The sequence below is a fragment of the Dipodomys merriami genome, unplaced genomic scaffold (genome assembly GCF_024711535.1).
Source record: "Dipodomys merriami isolate MVZ:Mamm:240054 unplaced genomic scaffold, mDipMer1.0.p SCAF_12, whole genome shotgun sequence".
NCBI lineage: Eukaryota > Metazoa > Chordata > Mammalia > Rodentia > Heteromyidae > Dipodomys > Dipodomys merriami.
This window is the reverse complement of record NW_027202493.1, coordinates 41,213,662-41,226,536: the sequence shown is the minus strand read 5'-3', so window position 1 is coordinate 41,226,536 and position 12,875 is coordinate 41,213,662. Positions and strand designations below refer to the sequence as shown.

At 45.6% G+C, this 12,875-nt stretch overlaps 1 protein-coding gene across 1 annotated transcript in view; it reads left to right on the top strand.

Moving 5' to 3' along the window:
* The window catches only part of Ebf2 (EBF transcription factor 2), a 184,015-nt gene that overhangs the window by 125,167 nt on the left and 45,973 nt on the right, over positions 1–12,875 (top strand). Inside the window, exon 7 of the mRNA XM_070016691.1 lies at positions 7,843–7,924. Coding sequence (XP_069872792.1) covers positions 7,843–7,924 — 82 coding nt within the window. The remainder of the gene's footprint in view (positions 1–7,842; positions 7,925–12,875) is intronic.

The following is a 12,875-nucleotide window of genomic DNA, read 5'->3' as shown; positions in this document are numbered from 1 at the left end:
TTTGCCCAGGACCAGCTTCACACCACAGTCTTACTACCTATCCCTCCCAGATAGCTGAGATCACAAGTGTGAACCTTTACAACCAGCTTGTAAATTGAGATGGAATCTCACTAACTTTTGCCCAGACTGACTGTCTTCAAACTTCAGTCCTACTGATCTCTGCCTTTCAGTTAGATAGGATTATAGGTGAAGAGCCACTGAATTTGGCCCTTCTTGAATTTTCCAGATAATCTAATTTTAAGGCATTTTTTCATCTCCTCTGTAAAATGGGTATATTAATGCACCCACCCTTAAGAGTTGGTGGGTTAAATGAAATCACGTGTGGGAAATAATATGAAATTAGTGAGTTTAGATTATTGTCAATGATTATTATAATTGTCACCCTAGTCTTTTAGCCAAAAGGAGTTTGGGCAGTTGAGTGTAGGAGGAAGCAAGAACATTTTCTGCTTAAAAAGTTCTTATAAGCTGCCTGCCAGTGGCTCATGCCTATAATCCTAGATACTCAGGTGGCTGAGATCTGACGATTGAGGCTCCATGCCAGTCTGAGCAGAAAAGTCCATGAGACTCTTCTCTCCACTTGACCACTAAAAAGCCAGAAGTGGAGGCTCAAGTGGGAGAGCACCAGCCAACCACTTTTAGTGGTAATCCATCCCTTCCTTAGGAATTTCTGAAGGGATTAGAGAATCTTTGCCTGTCTGTCCATAGATTTCTCTATATAGTTCAAGGAGTTGCTTAATAGCTGGAAAAGATGGAACATTATAAAAAATGAGTGCAGTCATCCCTTGGTATCCACAGGGAATTGCTTCTAGGACCTACCGTAGATACCCAAATTGGAAGATACCAAAACTGTAAGATGCCTAAGCCAGTCCATCAAATTATCTCCCCCTACATCCCACATGGGTCTTCTTGGACTTCCATGCTGCAGCCGCCATCTTGCTAAACAACAACAACAACAACAGCAGACCATGGTGTCATGGTCATGTTGCTTTCAGAGGTAGCAAGAGCCCATTGGGAGCTTGGCTTTCCAGAGACTTCTCATCCTGATGGGCTCTACGCAGAGTTCTCATAAGACCCTTAAAGCTTTAGGGCCTTTTCTATCCTTTCATTCTTCAATCTTCATCTTCACACCATGTCTGGCTGCCGCTTCCCTGTCCTTCCTCCAAGCTCCTGCTTGGCGTGGGTATCTCTGGGAAGCTTTTGGGGAAAGACATTGTGCTGCTTCTGCTGTAGGACGGTCCAAGAGGAGACTCCAGTTAAGAACCAGATAAGCTAGAGCATTGTTGTGTTCTCCACTGGGCACTAGTGGAAGCCAGTCCCAACACTGAAGGCAGAGGGAGGGCCATGAGGGCACTTCCAGAGAGAGACATTGTGCCAGGGCTTCTGTACATCCAACATGGCGTCTCTCTCTGATGTTAGAGCCTGGACAATGATTTAAAGCATGCGTATTTCTGAAGAAGTCCTTGAAGAAGAGGGAAATGCCTCCCTCTTCCTTTTTTTTTTTCTTTCCAAATGTCATTCTGTGACTTAGAATAGCTGATCTCCACATTTCAAAGCTGAAATAACTGGAGAGCACTTTAAGGGAGAAGGGATGTCTTCTTTTTTGAAGCACACATGAGCAGTGAAAGTCAATTGCATTTCAATTTATTGGCCTCTTAAAAAAACGGAGGTTTAGCAGCTAATCCAGATAAAAGGTGTCTTCCTCAAAAATCAATGGACACAGACCTCTAAGCACCTACGTGATTTGTGAGGTGAGAGCTACGGGATATTTGTCTCAGCCTTTAGAGGTCCAAATTACTCACGTGACCATCAGGGCAGATAAATGGGTCCACATTGCGCATCCCAGCTCTGGGGTCCTGGTGAGTGTCAGGTACAATGGGAGCTGCAGTCTGGAAGAGGCAGCCACATCATGGAAGTTGTTTCTAGAATAAGTTTGAAAGTAGGGAACCTTAAGTTTCGAGGGGGAAAATATTTGACACCTTAGTTTACTTGGAATAAGGCTCTGGACAAAGATAGCTGTTAGTAGCACTAAGTTCACAATTCTTCTATGGGCAATCTTGTCCAATCATTTCCTGGGAGGGAGAAAATAAACCCTTTGATGCCATCTACAGTGTTCACCTGAAGATTTTTATTTTATGTTAAAATTATTAAGAAGGGATTAGATCTTGCTGCTAAAGTTGGAGACAAGGTTGATAGTTTCTTCTGTAAATCCTGAAGGGTGTGGTGCTGGGTTTTGTGGCAGATTGTTACACATATTTCCAGGGGAATATCGGCTGGTAACCCCTCCCCCCACCCGGTGACTTCTCAATTCAGGCCTCTACTACTGGACCTTCACTCTGAATACGAATTGTACAGTAATGTGCAAGTCAGTTTCTATTCAAGATGGAAGCAGGACATGCAGTAAGCATGTGAGACTTTCATCATGTTCTTCAACAGTAAAGAATGGTTCCCAGATACTAGGAGTGGAGGGAGAGAGGTTTGGGATGCAAGAGCTGCTGGGATCCATAGAGTCAGGGAATCTGTAGCTTCATTGGACAGGTCCATGTCTGGCTCTAGGATAATTTGGTTATGTGTACCACAAACGCAGGTGCTCTGTCACTCTTCCTGAACTTCACGCTGGGTTCCATGTACTGTGTACTGAGCAATGAGTATGTGCATGAATTGAGCAGAAATTTGTTCTCTTTTTCTTTTTTTTTCTCCTTTTTTCCATATGCTGGGATTGGGGTTTGAACTCAGGGCCTCAAGCTTTTGCTTGGCTTTTTAGCTTAAGGCTGGCATGTTACCACTTGAGCCACACCTCCACTTCTGGCTTTTTGCTGTTTAACTGGGGATAAGAGTTTCACGGACTTTTCTGCCCAGGCTGACTTTGAACCATGAGCCTCAGATCTCAGCCTCGAGTGGCTCAGGTAAACAGGCATGACCCACTAGCACATGAAACAGCAGAGAATTTCAATGTGAAATATGTACTGTTATGACTATCTCTAACCAGATGTTTTCTTTTGTTTTGTTTTGCATCTGTGGGACTTCAGCTCAGAGCCTGGGTGCTATCCCTGAGCTTTTTTTGTTTAAGGTTAGCACTTTACTACTGCAGCCACAGTTCCACTTCTGACTCTTTGTGGCCAACTGGAAATAAGACTTTCTGGGGCTTTCCTGCCCAGGCTGGCTTCAAACTTTGATCCTCAGATCGCATCCCCCTGAATAGCTGGGATTACAGGTGGGAGCTACCAGCACCCAGTTTATTTTAGCTTTTTTCAGAAGCCAGACTCCTCTGTTTTTCTTGTTCCTTCCTCATTTTCTTCCTTCACTCTTAAGACTGTTTCTTGTAAACAAACACCATCAGTGGCTTTGATGAGATACGGTTTGCATACCAGAAGGCTTGTCCATTCATTCAAAGCATGCACTTCAGTGGACTGACGTGTACTCAAGAGTTGTGTGACCATCCTGGTAGTGTTGGCATAGGACATAGAATGCCAGGTGCACTGGGGGCTGGCAAGGCCCAGTCTCCAGTCCTGTGCTCCTGGGGCATTGCTGACCACCCTCTCCAGTTCTAGCAAGTGACGTGTCACTCACAAGGTTGTCACGAGAACTCCATGAGGTCACGCATGCCGAGCCCAGAGCATGGGCCCCTCATCCACCAGCTCCCTTTCCTAAGCTTTTAGTTACTCAAAGTCAACTGCAGTCCAGAAGTGTTGAATGGAAAGTTCCAGAAATCAATCATTCATTACTGTTATTGCAATGTATTGTCATAATTGTTGTTGTTTACTAATAGGTATTGTGAATCTCATCCTAGCTTATAAATTAAACTTTATTGTAGATGTGTATATATAAGAAAAAGCCTAGAGTTCAGAGAGTTTGGAGCCTTGGAATGCATCCTCTGAGGATAAGGATTGGTCGGTAGCAGGAATACGCTGGAATGTAACCTGCCAGTGTTTCCTCTCCTCTGTATCCTTTGCAGTATTCAGCTGTTGAGTCCCCTAAATGGCCAGCAGGGATAGAAATGGCCTTGACCTATGGTCTTCCTACACCCCATGCAGTAGAAGTCCCAAAGGGATCCTCACGGAAAGGTGGATTTTGCCTAGCCACGTGCCCCTTATCTTTGGGAGCCCACTGGCCCAGAGGGACGTCAACCAGCCATCTCCCTCCCGACACTTGCCTTCCACATCCTTGTCTGGGTGTATTTGACCTGTCCCTTACATCACCTCTCCTTCCAGCAAGTTCTAGTCTTTGTATCTTCAGAGGTTGTTCCCCTAAATATTCCTTTCTGGAAGGCTGTCAGTTCTATCCATTTTCCTTTGCAATCTCGTGTGTGTGTGTGTGTGTGTGTGTGTGTGTGTGTGTGTGTGTGTGTGTGTGTGTGTGTGCGCGTGTGCGCGCGCGCGCACGCGCACGCGCGCGCGCTAGCCAGTACTGGGGCTTGAACTCAGGACCAGGGAACTGTCCCTTAATTTTTTTTTCACTCAAAGGTGGTACTTTATCACTTGAGCCACAGTTTACTTCTGGCTTTTTGCTGGTTAATTAGATGAGTCTTATTGACTTTGCTGCCCAGGCTGGCTTTGAACCACCGTCCCCAGTCTCGTGAATAGGTAGGATTTCACCAGCGCCCAGGTATGAGCCACCATTGCCCAGCTATGGTCATGGTATCTTGATGTTGGAAGGAAGTCTAGAGAGAACTCAATCAGACTCTTCCTTTAACCACTGAAGAAGCTGAGGCCAGAGATGTGGGGTGATTTGGTTACATCGGTAGTGGTTGGCCGGCCTGGACTAGAGCATGTGAATGCATAGTTTTGCTGTAAAGGAATGCCTTTGGTACATGACACCGCCTCCGTGACCTGGGGACCTACAGGAATGTGTGGGTTGGTTGGGGTTCACATTTTGACCCCACCTTTCCATTCCTCCTTACCCATAAAACAAGGATAAACCTCCCTGGTTTAGGGCTCACGCCTCAGGAATGCAGTTCGAAGCCCCACCCACTGCAGCCTGCTAAGTGCTTGTAATATTTATGTTGTCACTGTTGTTTGCAAAAAGTGGAAAGATTTCCCATCTTGATGAGAAATCTGCACATTTGGTCTGAATCTTGTAATTCATTTTGGTTTTCTGTTTCGGAGTGGAGAGCGCTGACATTTTCCAGGCAGCTCCAGCTTTGGAGGGATCCAGACCCAGGGGATTCGGAGAGAATTTGTTCCTTGCACGTTAGCCTGTGGCTAAAAGATGGGGTAGGCGGGGAAGGGCTTCTCACCAAGACCCAGCACACGGTGGCGTGGAGGCCACACGGGTGAATGGTGGACAGGACCCAGAGAAAGTCAGAAGTGGCATGTCGGCAAGCTCCAAAATGTCTCTTCATTCATCTTTATATATATATATATATATATATATATATATATATATATATATATATATATATATAGTATACATGCACATACACGCACATGCACATGTATGTGTACATATTCACATGTGTGTATATATGTACATGTATATATACATATATACTTATATATGTGTATATATAATCCAAGCTACAATTTATGGTGGTAGCTATTTAGAAGTAGCAGTTGTATGTTATGTTGTTATAATTTATTAGGTATTGTATTATAATGTAAAGATGGCCCACGCCCCTCGACCTCCCTCCTTTTTACCCCGCATTGGGAGCCAGATGCTAAACCCTTGGTGTGCAGGGAGTCTGAGTAGGTTGTGCAGGGGTCTGTGTAGGTTACAAACTCAGCCCTGAAATAAGTGAAAAGAGTCAACACTGTGTGTTTTCCATCCAGAGAGCTGTGAAGGATCCTAATTTAAAATGAATAAAGCCTCTCACCAGGCTCTGTGTTTCCCTAAATCAGTTTGATCCGAGGTGAACATTTATCTCTTTTGCACTCTCCTCCAGGCCACACCATTCACCTAAGAATGCTTTCCTGAACACCAATGTTTTCAGCAGAAATCTTAGGCTCGGGGGGGGGGGGGCGGGGGGGCAACGGGAAGGAGAACCCACACCAACGATTCGTAAACCAGTCCAGTTCGGGCAAACGTTCCAGAGACCAAGGAGTAAACGAAAACAAACACTGAGGCTTTGGTAGGGGAAACTGCTTTTGAGGGTGTTAGAGGGGAAATATGGTGATGGTGGTGGTGGTGGGGGGCGGCTATTGTTTGGAAAGAGGGTCCAAGAGAAAAGACGAGGTTTCAGCATCTCCTGCGAGCATCTCCCAGCCTTGGGAGTGGCAAAGTGGAATCCTATAGGACTGGATAGAGGAAAGGCGCTCCTTTTAGAAACAAAATGTTTGAGTCCTCCTTTCTAACTTCAGAGACCATGGGCCGACATGTCGCTGTACTCTTGAATTCTGCAGCAGGCTTTGAATGTATACACTGCACAAAATCAATGCTGCCCATTTCCTTCTGTGCCCTGTCTCTCCCACCCCCTAAAAGATCACAAGATAGAAACGAACCATAGACATTAGAAAGCAATTAAAAAAAATATGTGGCTGTGACTTCCAAGTTCACACTCAACCTTATTCACAGATCAGGGTAGAGGTGTGTTGCCAAATAATTTTAGCAAACAAAGGATAAAAGAGCTTTGAGACAGAGGTACCTGAGTCAGTTTCCCTTCTCTATCGTTGCTTATTGTTTACCTTCTCATCAGTTTTTTTTTTTTTTTTGGTAAGTGATACATTCAGTTAATTGGAGGCTCTTGAATCCTTTTGTGTGATTGTTAAAAATAAAAATACACAGAAGGTCAATGGTGAGAGCATTTCCACAACTAATGCTTTAAAAACAGATTTTTTTTTTAAGGAAGCATTGTTGATTTGTACTTCTTTTTCATTGTTGTTGGTAAATCCTGGAGAAAATGTATATCTTTTCCTTTAAAGTTCTAATTCAAGGCATGGTGTGAGAGTTCTGAAGGGACTTTGGGACTGCGGTAAAATTTCGTTGTCATAGAAACTGGAAGGGAAATAGGCCCAGCTCACCTGGGACTTGAACACTGCAAAAGCTAGATTTTTTTTTTTAAGGGAAAGGACTCTGCAAGTGAAATAAATGAAAAAAAAACTTATTGTATTTTTAAAACAAAATTTCAAAACGGGAACTAAGTAAATTTCTCCACAGACCACTTGGGTCATTTTTCTTGGCCGATATGGTTGTCTGCTTCCTGGGGCCTGGTTTTCAAAATCACACAGATCATTGATGAGAACATGAGCTCCCAAAGTCTGTCTTACAGATGATAACCTCACACCATGATCATGTGTACCTTTGTGCATTAGTGGGGTTTTTTGTTGTTGTGGGTTTTTTTTTCCTGGATAATTCCTTCATGGTCTGGAAGGACATTCACACTTGTTATTAATTATGTGTATAGCAGACTGAGTCTTGGAATGGTAGCCTGCCGTTTTCTGAGTTTGGATTCATTGGAAGGCATGGTCAGACCAATTTCAGGTGTGAGTGTGCTGGTGTATGTGGTCTGAGGAGAGCAGGGATCAGCCAGGGGTGTGGGGGGACTGGGATTCTGGGTTATTTCCTCCCATTTTAAAACCCCCTGAACAGCAGGGGTCACTGGCGTATCTGATGTCTCTTTGCAGGGTGAATGCTGCAGAAACTCAGACACTGGCTTACAAACCAGAGCCTAGTTTGCAGCTCCCCCCACGGGGATGGAAAAGGCTGGTGATCGAAAACATCCAACTTGGCGGCTGGCACAGGGGCGTCCGGGTCCCTCCCAGACGAAGGCTGGGTGACATTCCCCACACCTGAAATACAATCACGTTCCAAACCAGACCTAATCCAGTGCAGATGAGCGTCGCCCTTACGAAATGTTTACTGGGGGGGTGGGTAAAACCATAAAGTTAACATGCTGCTTTCTCTTCGCAGATTCTTTTTAAAATTTTTCCTCAAGTGCAATCAGAATTGTTTGAAAACAGCGGGAAACCCCAGGGACATGAGACGGTTTCAGGTAAGACGCCATGACTATTAAATAAGTCATCTGGTTTTACCATTCTTACTCTTGTTCTTATCTTTTCTCTCCTCCCCCTCCTCCCCCCACGTACCCATCCAGCCAGCAATGCAAAAGGTAACTGGTCCAGGTTACCTCCACCCTGGCTGGGCTCCGATGGGGCGGAGGGCTTCTTCGTTTTGTAGTGTTTAGGTTTTCTGCTTCTATTGCTAAAGCCCCCGGGAAGAGCACCAACCTATGCTGGAGAGTGGATTTTAAGCCCTCAGGCTGCCGGGCACACGCAGCTGCCCACAGCAGGAGCCGGGTTCTTGATATTCAGCCACCTTGGGATTTTTCAAAGCTGCTTGTCTGTTTTTTTTTTTTTTTTTTTTTTTGGTAAGCAACAGCCTCTGCCTTCCCATCTCACGATTAACTATTCAGTGCTCTCCCTCCCGGCCTGCGGAAGCTGCAGCCCCAGCAGCCGTGGCCACTTTAAGACCTCAGTGTGACAACCAGACCCATGGGACAGTGACCCAGCTGCCCGGCAGTTAAATCTGCCACCAATTTTATCACCCTGGCCACCGATGCACTGAGGAGCTAATAAAAAACAAAAACAAAAACACCGCACCAAGCAAGGCGTGTTGGGCTGGAGACGGGAGAGGGTGCAGCCCGGCGTGGCTCACTTCTCCTCTGCTTTGAAGGACCCAGACTGCACGCACCACCTGGGAATGTGCCACCCCCAGCCACACGCGGGGCCTGGAGGCCATTCTCCACAGAAAGATGAAAAGTGGGTTAAGCAATGCTCCTTAGGCTTGAGACTTAGAGACAGCCCTCAGAGCAGGGTAGGAGATGGGGATGGCTAGTCCACACGCTCCAGGCACCTGAAGCCAGCTGTGGGGAGGACAGCGTCAGCTTCCTCTCCCCATCATGGGTGGGGGATGTGTTGCGTTGCAGCTACTGGGCCAGGCTGACTGCCGCCCTCCTGAACTTCTGCATATGTGAACTTCTGCTAAACAATTCCCTCCCTCCCTCCCTCCCTCCCTCCCTCCCTCCCTCCCTCCCTCCCTCCCTCTCTCCTTTCCTTCCTTCCTTCCTTCGTCTCTTTGTTTCCTTTCTTCTTTCTTTATTCTTCTCTCTCTGTCCCTGTCTCTGTCTCTGTCTTGCTCTCTCAAGCATGCTTGCTGGGAAAGGTGCTCTACCACTTGAACCATGCCTTCAGTCCCCCAATGCTTGAAATGTTGTCCATTTTATACGCCACCAATTAGGTGTCTTAAAAGACCTTTTGTAGTGAGGTCACAGTCTGAGAGGGACTTGGAACAGAGCTACTCAGTGGCTAACAGAGGACTGGGGATGGGGTTCAGTGGTAGAAAACCTAACTAGTATAGAGGGGCCTTGGTTCACTTCCTACCCACTGGAGGAAAAAGAAAGGAAGAAAGAAAGAAGGGAAGGAAAGGAGGGAGAGAGGAAAAAAAGGAAAGGAGAGAGGGAGGGAGGGAGGGGAAGGGTGGGAGGAAGGAAGAAGCACACATCATACCCATGAGAATTATTCTGGAAAAAAATCCTTTAATTATTTTTTTTGGGGGGGTCCGGTCGTGGGGCCTGAACTCTGGGCCTGGGCGCTTCAGCTCAAGGCTAGCGCTCTACCACTTGAGCCACAGCGCCACTTCCGGCTTTTTTTCTTTTTGCTTATGTGGTGCTGAGGAATTGAACCCAGGGCCTCATGCATGCAAGGCAAGCACTCTACCACTGAGCCACCTTCCCAGCCCAAACCTTTAATTAATTATTAGCTAATTTATCTTTGCTATATCATGGCTATCGAGCAATCTTGCTGTGACCAGGACACTTTTTGGTATATGTATAGGCATATTCACCATTCTTACCAGGCCCCAGGTGAGCCCTCTCCCTGTATGGAGGCCTTTCCTTTGCTGATTGATAGAAAGACAAACAAAGCTGCAATGAAGCTTGGGAACTGAGCAGCAATGTTGTTCCCAGGAGAATGTCCTATCTTCAATGCCAGCAAAATGACTGTAGCCCAGAAAGGAATCTTTTGGGCAGGACTGGGATTTGAACTCAGGATCTTGCCTCTTGGTAGGCAAGTGCTCTAACCCCTTGAACCACGCCCACAGCCTAAGAGTGAAATTAGAATTCCCAAAGTGCCACATTGAAAATGGAAGCTAATTTCACTCCTAGAAGAAACATGGGCAAGGGAAAGGAGCAGGCCGCTTGGGTTCTTTTCGTCCCCTCTTTTCCCTCACCATCTTCAAAGCAGGTTAGACTAGAAAAGGTTCTAACAAATGTGAAGGGTTTCTAGAAGAATGTATTCTCATTTTATCTCTCCCAAATTTTAGAAATAGGTTTGTAAAGCAAATGTAGGCACGCTGGCCTCTACTTCTCCAGTTCTTCCCTTCTATTCGAGATGTTCACTGCTCAAGGGTTTGCCTTGCTGACTCTGAGTGATCTCGGCTTCTCATCCCAGGACATACCTGACTTTTTCAAAGACAAAGGGAAATATAAGGAAAGGCTGTAGATCTTAGGCTTGCACTATTTTTAGACTAAAACCAGTGTTTATTAACAATTTTCTTTCACATTTTTCTAGAATGAGGTAAAATTAATTTGTGTACCATACAACCCACCATTTAAAAGCCACTTTAAAGTGTACAAGTCGGTGGCTTTTAGCCTACTGTCACCACCACCTGATTCCAGAAATTTCCATCACACCAAAAGTATGTAATTCCGAATGAAAAGAACAATCATTTTTAAATCACAGACACAATTACTTTCATTTACTACTTTGGTTATATGATCAAACACGTTTAATATAAAGGAGTATTATTATTATTACTATGTATTATTATTATTATTTTGCTGGTCCTGGAACTTGAACTCAGGGCCTGGGTACTGTCTCTGAGCTTTTTGCACAAGGCTAGTGCTCTAGCTTTTGAGCCACACTTCTGGTGTGTGTGTGTGTGTGTGTGTGTGTGTGTGTGTGTGTGTGTGTGTGTGTGTGTGTGTGTGTGTGTGTGTGTGTGTGTGTGTGTGTGTGTGTGTGTGTGTGTGTGTGTGTGTGTGTGTGTGTGTGTGTGTGTGTGTGTTATTAATTAGAGGTAAGAATCTCACAGACTTTCTTTCCTGAACTGGCTTTGAACTGTAGTCCTCAGCATCTTGAGTGCTAGGCGAGCCATGGGCACCCAGCTAAATGATTCTTTTATGGAAATTTTAATCTGCAAAATAGAACTGCAAATGCTTCTAATACAATCATGAATTCAAGAAAGCCCTCCCTTCCTCTCTCAAGACTGGCATAATCTGAACTTTTTCCAAAAAACAATGGAACAAGACACAAATCATTATATTAAATGGATTCCCCAAGTCTGAATAGATTCAGCTCAAGTGTTTTGGGGTGTTTGAACTCAGCGCCTCACACTTGCTAGGCGAGCACACTACCACTTGAGCCACGTCGCCAGTCCTTTCTGCTTTAGTTAGTTTTTTGAATATGATTTTGAATTTTGGCCCAGGCTGGCCTAGACTTTGATGCTCCTGTTTACACCTCCTGTGCAGCTTAAGTGCTGGAGATACAGTGGGAACAACTCAGATATAATCTCCCACAACAGTTTCACACGCTAGTTGGCTTTCATCTAGGGAAGAGATACAGGAGAGTATGTGAGTGGTTCTCATGACAGAGATCTACTTGTGTGTGGTCTTCACAGGATTGGCCTGCAGAAAGTAGGACCCTGTCTGACATGGTGTCTCCCTGTTGCCTGTAGAAAGTCAGCCCTGTGCTGAGATGTGCACGAGGCCCACCACTATAAATAATAGTAAGTGCTTTCAGAGGTTACCATGGCATCGTGTGTAATGCCAACAGGTCTTTTGCTTGTGGCAAGGAAGCCTAGCAGCTGTTTGCCTTCAAAATGACTTATTTCTGAAAGACCACCACAGGGGTGTTTTGCCTCGGGATGGAAGGGGGGGGAGAGGGTGCTGGCCTGAATACCAGGTCACTTTGGCCTTGGCAGCCTGGACATGTGTCCCATCTCCAGATCATTTTTAATGGATGCCATCTTTCCAACGCAGCACTTTCTTAGATTTAACATGTTTCTCAGCTGCAATTTACTGTGTTTTCTGAGAGACTTCTGGGTGTCTCAAGTTCACCCCTCCAATGGCTTCCTTTTTTCAATTAGACGGACCAACACAATCATTCTCCATTTGTGCAGTGATGCCAGGGAGGGGACCCTGCTCAAGGCATGCCTTTCTAGGCCTCCACAGATGAGCCTTTCTAGTGTCAGAGAAATCATTTCTGGGTTAGAGGTGACTCGGTTCTGGTTGCCCACATGCCCGGGATGGGCTGGTAGACTACTAGGTATCTTGAGGGAACTCAGAGGGGCAGAGAGGAAGGGTCCGGGCTTGGAGAGGCTGTACTAGGCAGGTCTATGAGAAAAGCCAAGGAACTGATCTGCCCACATGATCTGATCTGGCTGATCTCCGGGAGGAACTAGAGAACTCCAGGAGCGTTGTGTCTGTATTGCAGTGTACCGGGTGCCACAACCCCAGAGAACGATGGGAAATTAACATCACTAACAAAGACACCTCGTCCTCCCAGCTGGGCGTTAGCTATTACTCGATTTGACGAAACGACGTGAGAGCAAAGGGCAGGGCTACTCATGTCTTGGAGCAGGGCCAGGATCTATCCAACAACCCCTTAGGATTTTTTTTTTAAACCCTCAGCTCTTATATAAAACTTTTAATGGCACCACCATCTATTTTCCTTAAATAAAAATTGTTGAATGTTTCTCTCACACCCATTGGAGAGAGAGAAACGAGAGTTTAAATTAACTCCAAATGGTAAAAATTTAATACAGCCCCAGCTGCCTGCAGGTTTCCTTAGTTCAGATCTCTCCGTCTGAGAGCTGCCCCAGCTGTTGGAGGGGTCTCACGTCTCCCCACCATTTGAAAGTTGCTGCGCTACCGAGCAACAGTTCTA